The sequence below is a fragment of the Chroicocephalus ridibundus genome, chromosome 19, assembly GCF_963924245.1.
Source record: "Chroicocephalus ridibundus chromosome 19, bChrRid1.1, whole genome shotgun sequence".
NCBI classification, from domain to species: Eukaryota; Metazoa; Chordata; class Aves; order Charadriiformes; family Laridae; genus Chroicocephalus; species Chroicocephalus ridibundus.
Window position 1 is genome coordinate 2,836,697 of NC_086302.1, and position 19,433 is coordinate 2,856,129.

General features: G+C 58.9%; 2 protein-coding genes across 5 annotated transcripts; both read right to left on the bottom strand.

Annotated features, from left to right (window-relative positions):
• Window positions 1–436: 436 nt before the first annotated feature.
• MRPS15 (mitochondrial ribosomal protein S15) lies at window positions 437–7,618 on the bottom strand. Its single transcript, XM_063356013.1, has 8 exons — window positions 7,381–7,618; window positions 6,138–6,200; window positions 5,511–5,586; window positions 4,606–4,654; window positions 3,732–3,816; window positions 2,789–2,847; window positions 1,362–1,553; window positions 437–612 (listed from the first exon to the last, which is right to left on the bottom strand). The coding sequence occupies exons 1-8, from the start codon at window positions 7,475–7,477 to the stop codon at window positions 493–495; spliced, it is 741 nt and encodes a 246-aa protein (XP_063212083.1). The 5' UTR covers window positions 7,478–7,618; the 3' UTR covers window positions 437–492.
• A 149-nt stretch (window positions 7,619–7,767) lies between these two features.
• Window positions 7,768–15,475, bottom strand: CSF3R (colony stimulating factor 3 receptor). 4 transcript variants are annotated; one of them, XM_063356012.1, is made up of 16 exons: window positions 15,303–15,438; window positions 14,312–14,407; window positions 13,680–13,979; window positions 13,195–13,318; window positions 12,886–13,055; window positions 11,942–12,096; window positions 11,188–11,341; window positions 11,013–11,095; window positions 10,692–10,905; window positions 10,212–10,400; window positions 9,834–9,935; window positions 9,382–9,528; window positions 9,024–9,164; window positions 8,813–8,903; window positions 8,498–8,579; window positions 7,768–8,328 (listed from the first exon to the last, which is right to left on the bottom strand). In XM_063356012.1, the coding sequence occupies exons 1-16, from the start codon at window positions 15,340–15,342 to the stop codon at window positions 7,837–7,839; spliced, it is 2,580 nt and encodes an 859-aa protein (XP_063212082.1). In that variant the 5' UTR covers window positions 15,343–15,438; the 3' UTR covers window positions 7,768–7,836. The 4 variants fall into 4 exon arrangements, with proteins under 4 accessions (XP_063212082.1, XP_063212079.1, XP_063212080.1 ...); XM_063356009.1 differs by having other exon boundaries at window positions 9,834–10,400; window positions 15,303–15,475; XM_063356010.1 differs by having other exon boundaries at window positions 9,834–10,400; window positions 15,286–15,444.
• Between the last annotated feature and the right edge of the window lie 3,958 nt (window positions 15,476–19,433).

The following is a 19,433-nucleotide window of genomic DNA, read 5'->3' on the forward strand; positions in this document are numbered from 1 at the left end:
ATTAACTCCATTTCTGCAGCTGGAGAGCTCCCCATCCACCTGCGTTTTCCTGTGAGAAGGAATGGTGCTTTGAGCCGCTGTCAGGGCTGCTTTCTTTCCAAACAAGCAGCATTTTGCCTCATTCTCCTCATTCGTCATCTGGCAGCCCAAATCCCTCATGAGCAGCTGGGTCAGTGCTGTCTGACAGCACGATCCTGCTGCCAGGCCAGGCGGTGACAGGAGGGACACTGCCCGGGGTGTTCTCACTTGCAGACATCCCTGCCCAAGGGGGTGCAGCCCCCCGAGGTACTCCTCTCCCCCAGATCGAGCTGCTCACAACACAGCCCAGCGCACCAGCCTTAAATTAAACTTCTAAAATGCCTAATCCACTCATTACACCTTTCTGGGTGCTCACCATGGCGCAAGACCACACATGCACAGAAGCAAAGAGGCAACGTGTCTTTAGGTGATAATTTATTGTTAGAGACCAGCCGTGTCAGCCTCACCGTGCCGCTAGACAGGCGTCCCCTCGCGCTGCGCCTCTTTCTCCTTCGCAGCTCTTGCTCTTGCTTGCCACTCTCTCCTCTGCTTTAGCCTCTCTGGTGCTTTCAGCTTCCGTGCCTCCTGAAAAACCTGCGGGAGGAGCACAAGGAGGTGAGAGAAGGGGAGAGACAAAGCTGCCTGCTGCTGAGCAGAGCTGCTCCGCCACCGCCGCTTGCTGCAGCACAGACCCCAGCTCCTGCGGCAGAGGCCAGGCAGCATGCTGTGCAGCAAGAGCAACTCCTTCCCCTGCACCTCCACCAGAGCTCCAGCCAGCCCTACTTTCAGGGTACCATTCGGAGGTATTCTGTTCTAGCTACCCAGTCTTTTGGTTATAATTTAATTGGATTGAAATTTAGTATTCACAGACTGAAGGTGTGTCCAGCTTTTTGATTCTGCTCAGTTATACCCAGAGATACTGTACACAGCAGTTACACCAATGTATTTAGAGCAAATGAAAAGTAGACAGTGGGGTGTACCCACATTTCTGTTCCAAAGCTACTATCAAATTCAATTGTCTCACATATTAGTTTCCATACTAGGCTTTGAAAAGAAGCTGTTTTGAATCATACATTTCTGAGCAAACTAGTAGCACAATCTGAAGTTCTCAAGCACAGTGTCACTCCCACTGCATAACTGTCTTTCATGGAGCTCTTTGCTGAGCTTATGTATTTTTCTACAGACATTATAGTCTCCTCAAATTCAAAGCACAGATTAAAAGGACTAACCTATCCGTCTTTTCTAACTGTCTTAACTGTGCCCTTCTACAAAGAGACGTTTTTTATATAAAGAGATATTTTCCTACTCCAGCTATGTGGCGCTCTCCCCAGATTGCTGCATACCTTGAGACAGAAAGCCTTCTTCACAACCCAGCGCTTGGTGACCCTCCTGGAGTAGGGAGGGGGCAGGGTGTACTGGATATTCAGCTGCTTGCAGGTGTTTTCAAAGGTATCATAGCGGACACGGCGAAGATATGCCAGTAGTTTCTTCCGTCGATCTATATCCATCAGCATGCGACGACGGTTACTTTTATCCTGCAAAGGACTTAACGTTCACTAGATTGCAGACAGATTATACTTCCATTCCAATAAATTACTTAGAATAGACCAGATTATGGCTGAAAGGAAACAATCAGGTTAAGGACAGCATCTTAGAACAATTTTTCTTGGCAGATACTGCAAGCACATTAGGTCACTACAAGGGGATCTGAGAAGACTTAATTTACTTTTCATGGGAATTGCTTTCTTCATTCTGTGTCTGCACCTTCCTCCGCCAGCGCTGAGGGCTGTTTTCAACTTGTATGCTGTTTCAGGCAGCGGCAAAAGCTGCAATGGCTTGGAGGCAAAGGCTGTAGGGAAGGTCTACAGGGTAAAAACTCTGCTTCCCCTGAAATGTGTTCTTCCAGAAATAACACAGAAGCATTTACCTTTGGTTTTCCAGAAATTAAATGTGAAAATAAAATGTGACTTGGCTCTATCTGACCGTTTGGGTTGTTCTTTGGAAGAGAATATGCATGGCTTGAGCCATTCAGGGAAATCCTCCATGGGAGAAATTTCCCTACCCTATACAAGCTATCAAGTGATTTGTGTAAAAAGCAGGCTTCGTCCAAGTAATTTCAAAATGTCTCTTCTGCTGAAACATTTAGTACAACTTCTGGCTTCTTAGAAAAACTGAATTCTATTCTGTTTTACCCTTCAAGCTTTTATAATTAACAAATAATTACACACGTTTTTCAAATGCAGTTGATGAATCCATTTCCCACCTTTTGCACTGCATAAAGAGTCTTTAATATACCTTGTTTATAAACTCATACTTGTGGTGTTTCAAATTTGGGCTCTGAAGCCAGGTAGCTTTAGATAGGAAAGTGGTCATTACGACATTAGCACAGTCCTGTCTGCTAAACATTTTCATAGGCAGAACAAAGAGAATACAGCTGCTGAAGAGATAACAGTAATTACTTTGAAAACTAAGCAGTGAAGTCACATCTGCAGCACGGATAAATTTAGCTAACCTCTGCTCAAAGGTATGTGCTCGGCCATTTCCACCAATCCAGTAACAAAAAAGAACACTCTCCACATTTCAGTTGGTGAGAACACAGCTGTGGCTGAGCCAGCAGTTTCCCAGACCGGCACCAGGGAACAGTTATAACTGGTTTATAAACCTTAGGAAAGCCATAATCCCCAGAATTAAAATCCTTTTGTTCTAAACTGAGAAAACAACCCGACCAGCTGCTGTCTCAGACGTGTGGGCTCACATTACTGATAGTTACCTTGGGATGCCTCTGAAGATGCTCCTCGTAAGAGCGTATCTTGGCAGTCAGCATAGCAACTATAAAGAACAGACATAGAGAGCCGTGTGAGAGCAGCAGCTTTCCAGGGTGTCATCTGCATTCCCTTCAAATTGCCAGTGGAGGACTGCTGTTCTTATGGGTACCCACTGCACCACAGCAATATTGCCGCACAGTCCTCCCAGTAAGTGCAAAACAAACCACAAAATATAACCTACATAACCCAAATCAGAACTATGGTTATTATGAAGCTGCTTAATTAGAGGTTAAAATTGTAACAACAGATCATATGAGTTTATCTGTAAAATGCCTCTTGCACTCACTTAATTACCGGTGACTTTACATTCATTTCACTTCACTTGGTTTAAATTTTGGAGGAACAGACAAAATTAGGAGGTTCTTTCTAAGAGCTGCAGCCAGCCCTTTGTGATTTCAGGCTTTGGAGAAAGGTGCTGGGGGCATCCAGAGAAACTGAAGGCCTTTACTAATGATAAAGGAGCGCACCTTGGGCAATGGCAGTGTGACCTTCACCCTTGCACTATGCTTCAGCCAGAGCTCTCTGACGCAGAGGGGAATTTGGGTTCCATGGCGAAATCTAGTAGTTCATTTTGGTAATGAATGCAATGCAATGCTTTGTGTCACATAAGCACTTCAAGCAGAATAATGCCTGTGCTGCCTTTGGAGCAGGAATTTGGAAAGCACCCTGGCAGACATCTGCCAGTAAGTGCATGCGCTGCCTGTCACACGTTCCCAAACCCCGAAGAGGCCTTCCAGGGCATACTGCAGACTCCCTGCCTCTCGGGCGCTCTTCCTGAAAAAGACTGTCCTGACTGATACAGGGAACTTGAAGTGCTGGGGTGGCAACAGCCGAATAAAAGCAGAGATCTATCACCTGCGAACAATGTCCTTCTACTTTTTAACTTACCTTGCACCTCAAAGGAGCCATTGTCACTGGGAGACCTCCTGACCTTCTCCACCAGCTGCTGTGTCTTTATTTTCATCTTCTCCTTCTGTGGATAACAGAAAAGAGCTTGTGACTTTCTCAGGAATACTAAAGGTCTGAGACACCTCAGCTCTCTTCTCAGATAAAGGCTTTGTAATTAATAGCTCTACTCAGTGTCCATCACAAAATGTGTAAAAAGTGCTGCAAAAAAGGACATGCTGCTTGCAGGACAGTGCTCAAAGTACTGCAGCGCAGCAAAGCAGCACAAAAAGATCTCACAATGGCACCATCATTGTTCAACCCATAGGGTGATGGCACACCCTTCTTCCCAAGATGGCAGAGAAGGGTGTTGAAGAGGCCCCGCTGCTCCCGTGAATGAAAGAGAGAACTGAAGCTGATCTCACATTGCAGCAGCCTTTACTTTTCACATCTTTTTAAGCTTAACTGGTAAGCCACAAGAAAATGCAAGATCTTTCCGCTACCTGACGATTTGCTTACTTCATTTTCTGGGCATAGAAAAAGTAAAAGTAATGTGAAGAACATCTGCTGTCCAGTGTACTATTTTCTGGAACACAGGCCAAGCATCATCAGTAACATAACACAGCTCATCTCCCCTGCAATTGCCTAATATTTTCTTCTCTCATTTTAGTATGCAATTACTACCATAAAGAAGACTGCATGATAAATTTTAAGAGCATACAAGACTTATCACTCTCATGTATTTAATAGCCCCAGATTTGCAGTTATTGAGCAACACTTAAAAATAAAGTGAAGGGTATTTAACAATATAGACATGTCTTACACAAATGTGCTTGCTAAATCGTCTCGTTTTTTATGCAAGTAGAATGAAACTAACCTGGCTTGCCATTTCCAGTGACAACAGTCTTCTCACTACATCGTCAACACTGCAAGGAGATCGCAGATTACTTCATAAGATAGGAACAAAGTATGTTTAACAACAGAAATGAGGTTCAGTTTTCAGAACATATTAACTTTTCTCAACTTTTATTCTACAAATTTACAGCAACTCTCCTCCCCTCCCAAACCTGTCAGCCAGAAACCATTTCTTGCATTCCCAAGAAAAATCTTGGCTGAGATTACAGAAGCATCGAGTTGTTTTGCTGCTATGGGAAACACAGTGTTATTTCAAATGATGATGAAATCTTATGGATTCAGAAACAATTACATGCAAACTGGGTGATGAAGATTAATCCCCAAATAAGTGTGCAAGGACAAAAGAATTAATTTTAAGACTGACTCCTTCAAAGATCAGTGAAAGTCTCAGATACACCACTGGGGGCTCTCCATGCACCACACATGAGCAGTTCTGGAATCAGAGCGTAAAAATGTTCAGCTCCAGGTCCAAATTTCAGAGGCAGACGTTCATTTTGAGTTGTTTAACTACACATTCTCTAGCACCTGAGTTCAAGACAGGCACAGATTGTTTCTAAGAAGGTTATTTCTAGTATTTCAAGATTATTTCTTTTTTCTGTGGACTACGAAGTCCAGAGAAGATGTGAGCACCAGCCCTTAAATCTTAATCTTACATTCATTAAACAAAAACTTTACATATCTGTAATCAGTGGCTGCTTTTGCAAATTTCACTTTCAATAGGACTTTGCTATTTTTTGTGCTAAATGTTCTGTGACCACAGAACATTAATAACTACTGAGCAGGTGACAGCTTTCACATATCGTGGTTGTGTGCATCTAAGATGCAAATTTCCAAAGAGAAGAGTCATTCCCTTTCCCTGTATCATACCTATTTATTATTGGGACATTGGCATAATCTTTCTTCAGCATTGTGGGAGGAAGATCATCCAAATGGCTGGGGATGTCTACAAAGAGAAGATTAACATTTGAGGAAGAGCAGTACGAAGTCAGAGCTCTGAAGGTGCTTGCAAACTAGATCAGAGGAAACAAGCTGCAAAGAAAACAGACTGCATGCTCCAAACAAGAAGGAAGAACTTAAAGAGATCACGCTGAAGTGGCAGGAATTGACTGAATAAAATTGCGTCCAGTCTCTTGCCTTCAGTGGTCTGGATTTACAACATGGTGTATGGTCCACTGAGATCAGTGATCTCTTGCTAATGACAACTGCTAATTTCCCACACATCCGCAAGACGCTGAATTTTCTGAGTAACTTTTGAGCTTGCAAAGAATTATTTCTAGACGCACAGAACCACAAAAAGGTGTACAAAGGGATGTTATGAAGCTTCTAGTCCAATTTCCCCCTTAAAGTGGGACTGTCACCCTTTCTTTGTCTAGCAAAGCCTTGAAAATCCCTGAGGAATACCAAATACCTTCTCTTGCTGCGGCATTAGGGTACAACACTGATAATATCAGCAGTAAAACATTTTGCCACGTGATCCCATTAATCCTGACATACCTTTCCTCTTTCTTCTCACAGGTCTGGCGTACCATCTGGCTGTCTGAATAAAGGGACTGCAAACTTGATGGGAGAAAACAAAGATTTATCAGACTTGTGTGCACTGTTTTACCTATGTACACATCAAATATTGCCCAGTCTGTACTAGAAAACTGGTCAGAGTACTTAGACTTCAAGTCTAAGTGGCCAGCCAGGTCTTTTGTCCCAAGGGAGTGTGGATCAGTTCAGTGTGGTTCTCACACAAGTGCTAAAACAAATGGGCGAAGCGGTGCCGCTTCAGGGTGACCTGAACCCAAATGGTGAGAAGAACGCTGAACTGTGTTCATCTGAAGGGCTTAAACTGACAAACTAATTTAAGTAATTTCATGTGTGAGTTATATGGGCTGCTCTGGACTACCCCAGTGGCAGAGGCACTGAGACCTAGAGACAACCTTTGACCACCACAGCTTGGTGCAGATGAGAACATTCATAAGCAGCCTGAATTGAGCTGTTCTTTGACCTTTCAAGAACAAACTCTTCCAACTGCTCTTTCAAGGCCCCTGCTACTGGAACCAATACTTGCTTCAGAGTATTTACGTGTGCCTCAAACATGTTTTCAAGTACAGACTTTGCCAGTCCACATAACTCCCTGAGAAGCATGCGAGCTCAGCTCTAGATCCGTAAGGCACCAGAGCTGTGCGCGGGCTGCCAGCACAGGCAGTGAGCACGGGGCTCTGCACGCCCTGCCGTGCTTGCGGTGCAGAAACAGCGTGTGTGGAAGCCATGGCGGGGCCGCAGCCCGTGCGTCGGCCCAGCTCACAGCACCTTTGAGGTCTCTGCCCTTGGAGCCTCCCAAGCTGCCCCAGCAGATCCCCATCGGACGTGGGGGCAGCCCCCACCCCAGCCCTCGCCCTGGCCCGTGCTCCAGCCAGCCTGGCTGCCCCAGCGCCAGCCTGGGGGCTCAGCCCCGCCATCCCCGTCCTCCCCCGGGGCCCTGAGGGGCACCCCAGGGCCCTGCCCGCGTCCTGCCTTCCCGGCAGTCCCCCACGCCCCGCGAGGGTCATCCAGTCCCCCGTCCCCTCTCAGGGCCACCTCAGGCTCCTTCTCCCCGCGCCCCAGGCCACCCCCACCCTCCCGACTGCCCCTTCCCCCCCGTCCTCGGCTCCCGCCCTGGCCTTCTCTTCCTCCGCCGGACCCCGCTTCCCCTTCCACCCCCCCTCCCAGCGGCCTCTCTAGTACGGCCGGAGCTCCCTCCGCGCCTCACCGGCCCCGCCGCTGCCGTGGGCGCCCCCCAGGACGGCGGCCCCGCCGCGGGCCGGCCCCGCCAGGCAGCGGCCCAGCACCGTCCGCAACGCCAACATCGCCCGCCGCTCACGGCCCCGCCGCCGTGGGCGCCGCCATCTTGCCCAGGCGCGGCGGCCGAGCACGGAGCGAGGGAGGAGGAGTCGAGCGCCGAGCACGTCGATGGGCGCCGCCAGCCCGAGCCCCGGCGGAGGGTCCGGGACCCACCGGCCGCTCGGGGCTCGTCCTACTGCAGAGGCGTCCCGGGCCCTTCTCAGCGCGTCCCCGTTTATTGCTGGAGAGGAGAGGAAGGGCGGGAGGGAACGCACATAGCACGGGCGGAGGGAGCCGGGCCCCCAGGCCTAGGCTCGGCCTGGCCGCCTGCAGGCCGCGGGGGAGGCCCGAGGCTGGGTCCGCGGGCGCTGACCGGCCCCCGGCACTAAAACGTCCGGCAGTCCTGGAGCTCCTCGGCCCCGCTGATGCGGAGGCCCTGCAGCAGGGGGAAGGTGGCGAGCAGCTCCTCGGGGCAGCCCCCGTCCCCCGGGCAGCCGTGAGGGGTGGCCCGGTGGAACCAGAGGTTCTGGTAGGGCTTGGGGCTGGGGCTGGGCTCGGGGAGCAGGGGCTGGCTGGAGCTGGAGCGCAGGTAGAGGCGCGGCGGGGCGTGCTGCTGGCCCTTGTACCCGTCGCCCACCACCCGCGCATACTGGACGGTCTCCCCGCTCCCGCCGGGGCCCCGGTGCGGCTCCGCTGCCGCCCAGCCACGGCCCGGCCTGCCCAGTCCCTCCTGCTGCACGTAGGGTTGGGGCATGGCGGGAAAGGGGCTGGCAGGCTCGGCGGTGGGCTCCTTGCCCCAAGTGGCCCTTTCCAGCACTGTGACGGTAGAAATGGTGGCCAGGCCGGGCTCCCTCGTGCCGGGGACCTGCAGATGTTCCTGGAAAAACGGCTGTGTGTCACGGCCTGTCCGCAGGGTGCGTCCCCTCTTCTTCCCCGCATCGGGCAGCACATGAGGGATGCTTCCCGTGCTCCCGTTCCCCTTCTCAGCGTGGCCTTGTGCCCAGGTGGGGAGCAGCGGCCGGGGGGAGCAGCCATCCAGATCTCACCTGCTGCAGCTCTACCGGCACCCACTTGCCCAGGCTGCTGTTGGCGGGGTCAGGGACGTTGGGCCAGAACTGCTGCTTCACCCTGGCAGCCACAGGACAAGGAGACTCAGTGACGGCGCCTGAAACTGGTGGCCCTGGGGGCTGGTCTTGCTCCCATGATGCTCACAGCAGGATGCTGCTGTTCCCCACAGCCACCCCATCCCTCTGGCAGCTGGGCTGTGGCCAGGACCACCACAGCTGCCGGGGACAGGGATTCCGCAGGCAGCCCAGCCTGGTGCAGGGCCGGTCCAGCCTGTGGTGGCTCTCGGTACTCACCGCCCGTTCTTCTGGAAGCAGATGAGCAAAAGTATGAGCAGGACAAAGATTAGGGCGAGGGTCAGGAAGAGAAACTGGATTTCAATGTCATCTGGAAAGAGGGCAGGGAAGAGGGTCACAGGGGGAGCACGGTGGGACACCTCTGGCAGCACTGTGCCGCGAGGCAGGACCCAGGGTCTGGCGGGTCCCTTCCCGTCCGTACGCCCCTCACCTAGCACCATGGTCACCAGGGTCAGGCTGGTGCCGTTGGTGCTGCCGGCTGCCGTGGATGCCATGATGTGCACTTTGTACAGGGTCGATGGCTTCAGCTCCCGAATGACAAAAGAGCTGAGGGAGGGATTCACAGTGGCACCTGGGAAACACAGGGGCTGTTGGCATGGTGGGGGCTGCTCTGTGGGTGCCCCTCACCTGCACGGCCCCTTGGGTCTCTGCTGGCAGGGGGTCCACTATGGGACCCACACACCCCTCCTGACCCTCTCTGAGGAGGGCACGGTGTCTGCTGTCGTTCCCACCCAACACGCGGCAGTGGGGTGGAGGGCAGGGCCGGCGGTGACGCAGGCAGGACTCACTGGACACTTCTGCGGTGCTGTTGGCCCAAAAGATGGTGTAGCTGGTAATAAAGCCATTCTGCATCTCAACCGGCACTGGGTCCCAGCACAGCTCGGCGCCAGACTTGCTGATGCTCTTCAGGTGGAGCTTCGGGGCGTAGGATGGTGCTGAAACAGGACAAGCGACCAGGCGCTGTGCAGAACCGCTGCCTCGGGCTGGGGGACCAGCGGGGGGATGCGCTGAGTGGCGAGTCCCACTCCTGAGGTGTGAGTGTCAGGCCCTGCCCCACGCTGTGTCCCTGTGGGGCTCGGTCCAGCTGAGAGCACCTTCGGAGACCAGCCAAGATCCAGCCCAGTGGGCTGAGCTCTTCTGCACAGCCCCGGAAGGAGGGGTACGTGGCGGGAAGGCTGGCTCTCCTTTGTGAAAGGCAAAGGTTTGGTGGTGTGGGGTGAGCCCCCAGGAGCACACGTACCCTTCTGCTTGGAGTAGGCTGCGGTGTGGACGGGCAGCCCTATGGCGTCCTTGTAGAGGGGGTACACCGAGATGTTGTACTGCTGGAAAGGCTCGATGCCATCTGCAACAGAGAGCAGAGGCGGGGCCAGGGGCTCGGGGCTCTGGCTGCCGAGACCCCCTGGCTGCCCTATGCCTGCCCCATGGCACCAGCCACTTGCCCCATGCTGTACCCAGAGCGAGCGGGGAGGGTATGGAGCAGGCTCGGGGCAGGGGTTGGTCCTGGGGCAGCCAGGCTGTGAGCCATGGATGCGGGCGCAAGAGGGGTGCCCATCCCCTGGTACAGCCCCCCCTGCACAGCCGACCACGAGGGCAGGGACCCCCGGCAGCCCCGGCTTACCCCGGATGAGGGCTCTGGTGGCCGCCCCGTCACGCTCCATCTGCCAGCAGGCACTGCAGCGCCCGGGCTCCGAGGACACCCGCTGCCACTCCAGGATATAGGCGGCCACCGGGGCCGGCGGGCTCTCCCAGCACACCCAGAGGCTGCGCTCGCCCCCGGGCACAGCCCAGAGCCTGGCCAGGGGCTGACCTGCATGGGGACAACCAGCCGGGATGATGGGAGAGGGGAGCATCCCTGCTGCATCACCCCCCTCGGCCCCCCGGCCGCTGCCTGGAGCCTGCCCTGCTCCTCGCCCTGGCTCTGTGCCCCACAGGCAGCCTGCGCGGGCCCCCCCGGCTGCGCACCCAGGGAGGTGCCTCCCCCACAGTGGGGCGAGGGAGCAGCACCCAGTTTGAGACCTCGTGGAGCTGCCGGGGGAGTGGCAGAGCCCCAGGGGGGTGCGCGGAGGTTTCAGGCGCGGGAGGTTTGCGCTGCCCTCACCTTTCCTCTCCAGGAGGACGACCTCGGTCGCTGCCGACTCGCCGGCGGCATTGTAGACTGAGAGATAGACCCTCCTGGTCCCCGCCGGCACGGAGAAGTTGCACTGGGTGTGGGTGGTGTTGCAGGCGGTAGGGGGGTCCCTGCCCCTCCTCCGGGGGCTCAGGGTGACGCGGTACCCCAGCACTCTCCCATTTGCCTCCCGCCGCCGTGGGGCCTGGGCGCAGGCAGGGTGTGCGGGGATGCTCGGTCCCCACGGGGATGCTCCATCCCCAGGACGATCCCCAGGCAGCCCCCAAGCCCCCACCGCCCGCCCGCACTCACCTTCCAGCGCAGCTGCACCTCCAGCCGCCCGCCCACCCCCGCCAGCCGAGTGCTCCACCACGCGTCCAGCTTCCCCGTGGGGGCTGCAACCGGAGAAGGGGGAGAGCGTGGCCATGCCACCGCTGCTGTGCCACCCGGCCGTGCAGAGGGAACCCCCCGGTGCTTCCGCACCCACCTTTCTCATGGGTGGTGTAGTTCCTGCCTGGGCTCCACTCGCTCCAGTAGCCCCGTGCCGAGCTCCGCCGGCACCGCATCTGGAAGTGGTACCGCGTGCCGAAGAGGAAGCCGCAGTGCTGTGTGGTGCCGGCCTGGCCGACGATGCCGGTGACCTGGTGGCACCAGAGGGAGGACCAGCAGGGGCCAGCCCCGGTGTGGGTGCTGCACAGGGCATGCGAGGGGGCACTTTGCCGTCCCCCTCCCACGCAGGCACCCTGCCGTTCCCGTTGCCATCTTTCCTCTCCGAGGAGGGACACGGCGGGTCCTGCTCCAGACGGGCTCAGGACGCATTGCAGGGTCCGGCCCCACAGCCCTGCCCTGCATGAGGGCAGCCCTGTCCCACCTGGGCACGGGTCTGGGCCAGCGTGAGCAGAGCAGCAAGGATTGGGGCAAACTCCTCCTCCCCTGCACAGGGCAGCTCTGGGCAAGGGGGGGTCACACAGGTGTGATGAGACATGGCGGTCTCAGTACACAGCCCGAGCGGGATGGGCTGTTTGTGGGCAAGAGGCCGCTGCGATGGCACGGTGGGAAAGATGCTGGTGCTGCATCCCTCCTCTGGTGCCCAAGCCTGAGAGGGAACTGGGGGCTCCGACCTGTGCCTGGAAGTGCTCGGGGTGCAGAAGGCAGGCAGGAAACCTGGCAGAGCTCGGAGCAGGGGGAGGGTCCCAGCTGCTGCTCACCCTCCCCGGTCCCACTGCCCCAGCAGCACTCACCAGAGCCCACGCAGGGTCCTCGGCCGCCTGGTAGCGCAGCTCGCACTGCAGCTCCATGTACGCATTGCTCCGCGCCACCTCCCAGGCCAGGGCAATGCAGTCGGTCTGGAATGGGATGGACTGGATACTCTGCAGGGCCGGGGGGTCCAGCTTGGCTGGAAAAAGAGCAGGGGAGAGAGCTGGAAAGGTGCCACGGCGGGTGGTGCATTGGGCCATGGCCTCACATGCAGCTGTTAAAGCCACGAGCCGTGGCCGAGGTGCTGGGCTGCCTGAGGTGAGGGGCAAGGGATGGGGAGAAACCACCCTGAAACATTGAGGAGAACAGCTTGTGGCAAGGGATGGGAGCCAGTGTGTGCCCCTGCGCGGGACACAGAGCGATGCTCAGGAGCACGGCTCCAGCACTGCTCTGCAGCCTGGGCTCCAGGCAGGGTTAACGCCTACGCGGGAAAAACAGATCCCGTGGGACACGGACCCGGAGTCTGGTACATGACCAGGAAAGCCACACATCTGGGTCTGCCCAGGGTCAAGAGCCCAGCGCGGCTGTGAGAGGGCTCAGCTGTTCATGGGCAGCCCTTCCCCAGGTCCAGAGCGGGGAGGACGAGTCACATCATCTGGAAAAGGTTCCTTTTATAAATAGTTTATAGGAGCTGGATGTATTATTAATAGACCTTCTGAATAAATGGGTAATCAATTGCTGGAGAGAGTTGTAGAGTGCAGCAGGTCAACTGACGGCTCATAACCCGCCAGCACATGCTGCTCAGTCTGTAATGCTGTTTTGGCACCTATTCATCCCAGCAAGCCATTTATCACGGGAACCCGCCCGTAAAATATGACCTAAAAGCCCGATGTGCTTTAATGGCACTCTAATGCCCCTCTCTCACTGCTGATGAGCTTCCCTGGCCCCTGACCTCTGCACAAGGCGGGTGGCTCTGGCCGTCACTCACCGACGTCCATGGGGTCGATGTAGAGATGCTCCGACTCGGTCGTGCCCAGCGCGTTGGTGGCGGACACCCAGATCTCCATTTGCCGGTAGAGCTGGAGCAGCCGCCGCGGCACCGTGCAGTGGCTGCGGTCACCTTGCGGGGTGCAGCCTGTCACCACCTGGGCTCTGCTCCTGTGGCAGCGAGAGGAGTGGGCTCGGGGGTCCCTCCGGCAGAGGACGAGGCTTGCCATGTAGTTTGGCAGGGGGTCAAGGCCAGGAGAGGTGGCCCGGGGGCCAGTCACCGGGGACCGTGTCACCCCCCGAGGCTTACCCGGCACACTTCAGCGCGACGCTGGTGGGGAGGTGGCTGTCGGCTCCCTGCTGCCACTGGCACGTCAGCCCGTAGTCGCTGAGGGTCAGGACGCAGCTGAGGTTGAAGGGCTTCGCAGGCGGGTCTGGGAGAGAGCGGTGGGGAAGAGCCTGAGCGAAGCACCCGTCCTGGCTGCGCAGGAGCCGCAGCCCGCTCTGTGCCCAGCAGCGCAGAGCCCCGCTGCCACGCCACTGCTCCCCAAACCTGCCCGGCCCCACAGCCTGCCCGCAGGCCACCGGTGTGCCGGGACGTGGCTGGGCACAGCCCCGCAACAGCCGCCATCAGCCATCGGCCCCGGCCGCTGCTCCTGTCCCAGCGGCTTTGTGCAGCTTGCCTGGGGCAGACATGCGTCTCGAGGAGGAGACGTGCAAACCCCGGTGCCAGGCTGCACCTCGGTGCGGTGCACGCGTGCGCACACGGGTGACCCACAGCAGCAGCAGACTTACAGCCCGCCCTGATCTCGGCCATGCCAACGCGCTGCTTGGTCCCGTTCCACTCCACCCAGCACCACAGCTTGGCCTGCGTGCGGTTGAACTGGGGCAGGGTGAGGTTGGACACCTCGGTGCCACCAGGGCCCTGGCGCTGGCTCCCAGCCATGGGCTCATTGTCCAGCATCCAGGTGATTCGGACCTTCCCCTGCTCCAAGCCACGGCAGAGCTCGCTCTGGATGGTGCAGGATGCCGTGACGGCCGAGCCCAGGGGCACAATGGGTGAGCCCACGGCTACCGAGGCACAGCCCAGGGTCCCTGCAGGCAGGAAAAATGCGTCACATCCAGGGCATGGCTATGACAAAGCCATCTCAGTGCGTTAGCACCCAGGCAGGACGGAGGGATGAGTGTCTCTTCCCTGAGACGGGCCCCCCAGCTGCCGGAGAGGAAGAGCGGGCGTTGGGCAAGCCTGCTGGCACACGCCAGGCCCCATCCTGCCAGTGCCAGCCGTGCCGCCGCCGCCGCTCCCACCCGCCCACAGCAGCCCCGGCGTGCTGCGGCCACGGCCGGTCCGGGCAGGAGGGACGGGTGCTGGGTGCACAGGGACAGTGCGGGGCACATGGCTGCGGGGCGGGATGGACCCCACTCACCGCCCGGGTGGAGGAGCAGGAGCAGGGAGAGCCGCAGCAGGAAGGGTGTCCCGGCACCGCGCCTGGCCATGGTCTCCTCCGTGGCTTTGGCATCACCTGGAATGGAGAGAGCAGCTCGTCCCGGTGGGTCAGGAAGGGGCTGGGGACGAGGTGGGCTGGAAGAGCCGTGCTGCCACTGTCACCAACGCTTCCTGGAGCAAAATGTCCTTTTGCCATCAGAGGCAGCCTCTCCCCTGCAGCCCTTCTGCGGCGCTGACACCTCCGCCCCCAGGCTCGGCAGCCCACGCTGCTTCAGGCACCGGTGTGGAAAAGCGCGGCGGTGAGGGGCCGCGGCGGGGGCCCCTCGGGCACAGCCTGCCGCCGGCACTCGGCCCCACGCACGCCCATCCTGGGGCGCATTGCCCCATGGCTGGCCGCAGGCTGATTTTATCTCAGGTGCCTTCAGCCTCTGCCGGGCAGGGATTTGCGGTTTCAGGGAGGGCTCATGCTGGGGCTTGGGGTGTCAGAGCTGATCAGCTGAAAGAAGGCAACGAATGAATGACGGCAGCACAGCGGGGCTGGCCAGAGACGTGGGGTCCTGCCTGTGCCCCCCCTTCTGCTGCCCCCTCCCGCTGCCCCCCCCGCCTGCTGGTGGGCATGGCCCCGGGAGCGGTGTCTGCCTCTGCCCTGCCCTGCCATCGGCTCATCCTCTGCCCTGGGCTGGTCCCAGCTGCGTCCTCGTCACTGCCGGGCACTTGCCCCAGGAGGGGCTGCCTACGCTGCGCCCGGCTCTGGGTGCCCACAGCTCCTCTCCCCCCCGAGCTGACCTGCGGAGGCAGATGAGGGACCCAAGTGTGGGAAATGGGGGAGCAGCCACCTCCAAGCACCGGGCACGTGCGGCTGTCCCAGGCAGGAGACAGGGCACAGCCACAGACGAGGGGCTCAGCCGGACCCAAGCACTGCGCAACCCATCCCTACCCCAGCACCATCCCTACCTCGCCTCCATCTCTACCTCTCCTCGGCGCCCGGTGTGTCCGGCCGCTGCTCACCATCCGCTCCGAGCGCCAGCCTCCGGCTGCCGGCGGCTCGCCGTGCTCAGCCCGTTTGCTAACATGCTGCTTTCACCGTTAGTTCCTCAAAACCAGTGCCGTTAATTGCTGTGACTCTCTGAAGAAGGTGATTGCAAAACACTTCCCTGAAGGCTGCGACCGCCTCGCTCGCTGCAGGAAGGAAAGCCCAGCGGCACGCACGCATCCAGCGGCGGGAGCAGCGCCCGGCCTCCCACCCTGCCTGCTCCAGCAGCCGGGACATGGCACAGCCAGGACGTGGCACGGGCGGCTCCTTGCTGCAACTGCCCTGGGACCACGGGGCTGGGCAGGGGGACAGGGCAGGGGGACACGGCTGGGGCATGTGGGACCCAGCCATGGCTGCCAGCGCAGCGTGATGCCGCCTGGGCACAGCTCACATCCCCCAGCCTGCGCCGGGGTCCTCGCCGGGCACTCTCCGTGGGGGGACTGGGCTCATCCCCCCATCCTCGGCCCTCTGAGCTTCATTCCTCTCCCAGGATACGCTCGCCAGCCCCCCGCCCGGTGCCCGGGGACAGCACCGCTGCCCCTGGCTGGGCTGTCTCCCAAAGCCTGGCCCAGGGAGAGAGCTGCCCTGCGAAGCCCCGTCTGACCCAAGTTGTCCATGTTCACACCACATAGTCCAGCTTGGCCCAGCGTGAGGGGACCATGAGTCTCCCCAAGGGCAACCCAAGACTCGACCTTCCCACTGGTACCTCCCCGTGCCAACCATTAACCCAGGTTTTTCCAGCAGCCCCTTGCCCAGGGCCCTGCCCCGGGGGGCTCCCTGCCGGGACGCGGGCAGCTCTGCCCACCCGTGCCAGGCTGGCACCGCAGCCCCGGCCGGGGAACCCCGTGTCCCGTGGGACGGGACTGGAGCATGGGGGTAAACAGGGGATTGCCCAACCCGCGCCGCACTCGTAGCCTTCGCAACGGGGGCGGCTGTTGTGCAAACGGCTGTTTACTACGGGATTTGTAGCACGCGTTTCACCTCCGGCGGCGCGTTAATCAGTGCTCACGCAACCCAATGCTGCAAACAACCGTGGGGCCAGAGCAGCCCCCCCACCCCGCCGACATCCCCCAGGAGGCAGGGTGGCCACAGGGGAGCATCCCAGGGGACACAAGCTCCCAGCATTGCTTCCCGCAGAGCCCGGCTGCCGGCCAGAGGGAGATGGCCCAGGGCTGCAGCTAGCCACCTCGCAGCCCCAACAGTCCGGGCAAAGGTTTTTTCCCCCAAACCTTCCCTGCCCAGGGCCTGGAGCGGGCCGGACTGGTCACCAGGGCTGTGTGGGGGCACAGCTCCCCGGGCTGGGGCACGGAGCCGATTCCCACAGCTGCTGGGCTGGGGTGGGGGAGCTGCCCTTGCACCATTTCCCTGAGGTGTAGCAACCCCCAGTATTTTGGGACGGAAGCGCGCAGCTTGCAGGCTGTTTACCAGCCGGAGCAGGAATATCCGCGGGTAGCCATGGCGACGTGGGCATCTCCGTGGGAACCGGAGGGCAGGCAGAGCTGCAAACACCCAGCTGGACACAAACAAGCGGTTCCCTTCCCGCCCCCACCCACCACTGCGCCCTGACATGGTGGGACCCCGTGTCCCGGTGCGCAGAGGGACCGAGCATCCCACCCCAGCGCACCCTGCCCCGGGCTCAGCTCTCCCGTGCTCCCCAGGGAAAGGGTTTTTCCCCGAGGAGGCTCCAAGCCTCCCCCTGTGATCAGGGATGGAGCAGATGTGCCCCCATGGACGTGCTCTCGGTTCCCCTTCGGCTCTGAGTCACTCTCGCAAACCCACAGATCCCACCCCGGGGATGGGACAGGGGGACAAGAGGCAGGGTGCCGGAGTCCCAGCCAGCGCGGTGGAGGGGCTTTGGAGGGGCTGGGGCAGGAGAACACGGTGGGTGGGGGCTGTCCGGGCATGAGAGCGCTGGCTGGGTGACGGAGGGTCCCGCGGGATGAGGCTGTGGCAGTGCAGAGGGGTGACAGGGGGCCACGGCGTGGGCCAGAATGGGGAGCACAGTTTGGAGGGAGGGTGGGTGCTCACAGCCCGGATCAGGCACGTTTCGGGGTGAGTGGTGGGGCAGTGGGCGCCCAGCCCGTGGCGCAAGAGCCCCCCCCTGCCTGAGGCCACCCGACGAGTGGGAAGGTGGAAAGGGGAAGCAGCTGCGGGGCTTTTCCCGGATTGCAGCGCGTGGGACGGGGACTGGTGGCACTGGGCAGCAGCCCGCCAGCACCGCCAGACCCCCCGGGCAGCGCTGGTTGCAACCCACAGGTAGCACTGGAGGTGACAGGTAGGGACAGACCCGCACCCTCCCTGGCACCGCAGCACGGACCCTCCTGCGCCCAGAGGCACCGCTGACCCTGCCACCACCTGGGGCAGAGCGGGCCCGTCACCGGCGGGGTGTGAAGCGGCTCCATTCCCCGCCGAGGCTCCCGCCAGGCTCTGAGCATGACACGGGGTGGGGGGTCAGCGGGACCCCCGTGTGCCTGGCTGCTGCTGAGACACCCGCTGCTGCCACGGCATCCCGGGGGCCGCAGGGCTGGTGGAGCCCCCCCGACCAGCACCGCTCTCCCACCGCTCCCCACGTTAACTGCCGGGGGGCTGTCAGCTGCCTCCATTTCTCAGGCGCGTTATCAGCGCCTCTCATTTAATCCCTGCCGGGCGGATCATTGCTATTAAGCACAATAAAGTACGTTACCGGCTTGTATCAGCTCAGCTGTCAGCAAGAACCGGCCTCCCTAAAGAGATTTTCCTTTTCTTCTTTTCATTCCCTAAAAAAAATAAAATATTGTCAGTCATGTAAGATGCAAGATCTGAGCGTAAAACCTGCTGCAGTCTCTAATGGATGAGGAGAGCTGTTTAATTGCTGCCCAACACGATTAACTCAAACAAACCACCTTGGTCAGCTGTCGGCAATGGGGAGGGAGCAGAGGGCTCCTGGCCCCGCCGCGCTGCAGGAGACCCTCGGCTGGGGATGGCAGCACAGGGGGACAAGAGGGGACATCGGGAGCCCAGCACGGAGCCACCCTGGGGAGGGCAGCCTGGCCGGGACTCTCCTGTGTCCACAGCCTCCGGTCATCCAGTCCCTGGCACCAGGGATGGCACCCGGGATGCCCACAGTGCTCATCCCCACCACATGCCCCCGCCGCTGCCCAGCTCCCCCCCAGCACCGCGGCTGCACATTGGAGAGAAATGATTACAGGGGGCTGAGAGCCTGACCTTGAACACGGCTCCTGACACATTACCGTAATTAATGAGGCAGGAGGATTAATTTTCTGCGTTGCAGGGATCTGGGGAGTCCCTGGTGGGCACGGAGAGGGGGAGGACGGGGCGAGAGGGGCTGCCTGCCATCATTCATCTCTAATCTGCAAGACGCCAAAAGGACGCCAAAGGGCTGCAGCTCCAGCACGGGAGAACCGTCCTTCGGGTGGATGGGCGAGAGGGAGAGAGACCTGCCCTGGGACCACATAAAACTTGCATGTCCCTAAATTACCGGCTGCGTCGCCCAGGTCCCTGCAGCAGAGGAAGCTCCCTGTGCCCAATGGCTGAGCCCCGTGCCAGCCCCTCTCCCGCCGGCACTCCTGGAAATTCCCACTCCTTTTTGCTGAGAAGCTCCGGAGCTCAGGTGTGCAGATCGTCTTCTCCCTCTGCCATTGCTGAAAAGAAATTTCCCTTCGACGCTGCCCCTCATCAAACCAGCCGGGCAGGGGGATTTTTGTGCCTCCCCCCCCACCCCCGCCTGCAGTGCCAAGCGGCACGTTTGATCCCAGCTGCCAGGGCTGCACGGCCGACTCCTGACACTTCCCGGCAATCAGGCTGCGAGCACAGCACTATTATTTTTCTGCTCTAATAAACACCCCTGACAATAATAGAAAAAATCAGCTTTTATCGGGAGAAAGATATATCTGGAGATTATTTACTCAGAGTCAATAGTTGCAAGCGGAGGCTGTTAGCCCCGGCAGGCGTCGGCAGCCGCTCGCTGTCGGAGCAGCTGGACCATTGCACGGAAACGGGGCAAAACCCTCCCAACAGATCCACCGCTGTATAAATGCACCATCCCGGCTGCGCTCTGCGGGAGGACCCT

Coding starts and splice junctions, on each gene's coding strand:
- MRPS15 (XM_063356013.1), bottom strand. CDS start 7,477: ATGTTGGCGTTGCGGACGGTGCTGGGCCGCTGCCTGGCGGGGCCGGCC. Junction 6,201..7,380: donor CCACGGCAGCGGCGGGGCCG/GTGAGGCGCGGA, acceptor TCTCCCATCAAG/TTTGCAGTCCCTTTATTCAG. Junction 1,554..2,788: donor ATCTTCAGAGGCATCCCAAG/GTAACTATCAGT, acceptor AGTCCTTTGCAG/GATAAAAGTAACCGTCGTCG.
- CSF3R (XM_063356009.1), bottom strand. CDS start 15,342: ATGGTGAGCAGCGGCCGGACACACCGGGCGCCGAGGAGAG. Junction 10,401..10,691: donor CGTCCTCCTGGAGAGGAAAG/GTGAGGGCAGCG, acceptor GTCCCCATGCAG/GTCAGCCCCTGGCCAGGCTC. Junction 9,529..9,833: donor AGCCTACTCCAAGCAGAAGG/GTACGTGTGCTC, acceptor GTCCTGTTTCAG/CACCATCCTACGCCCCGAAG.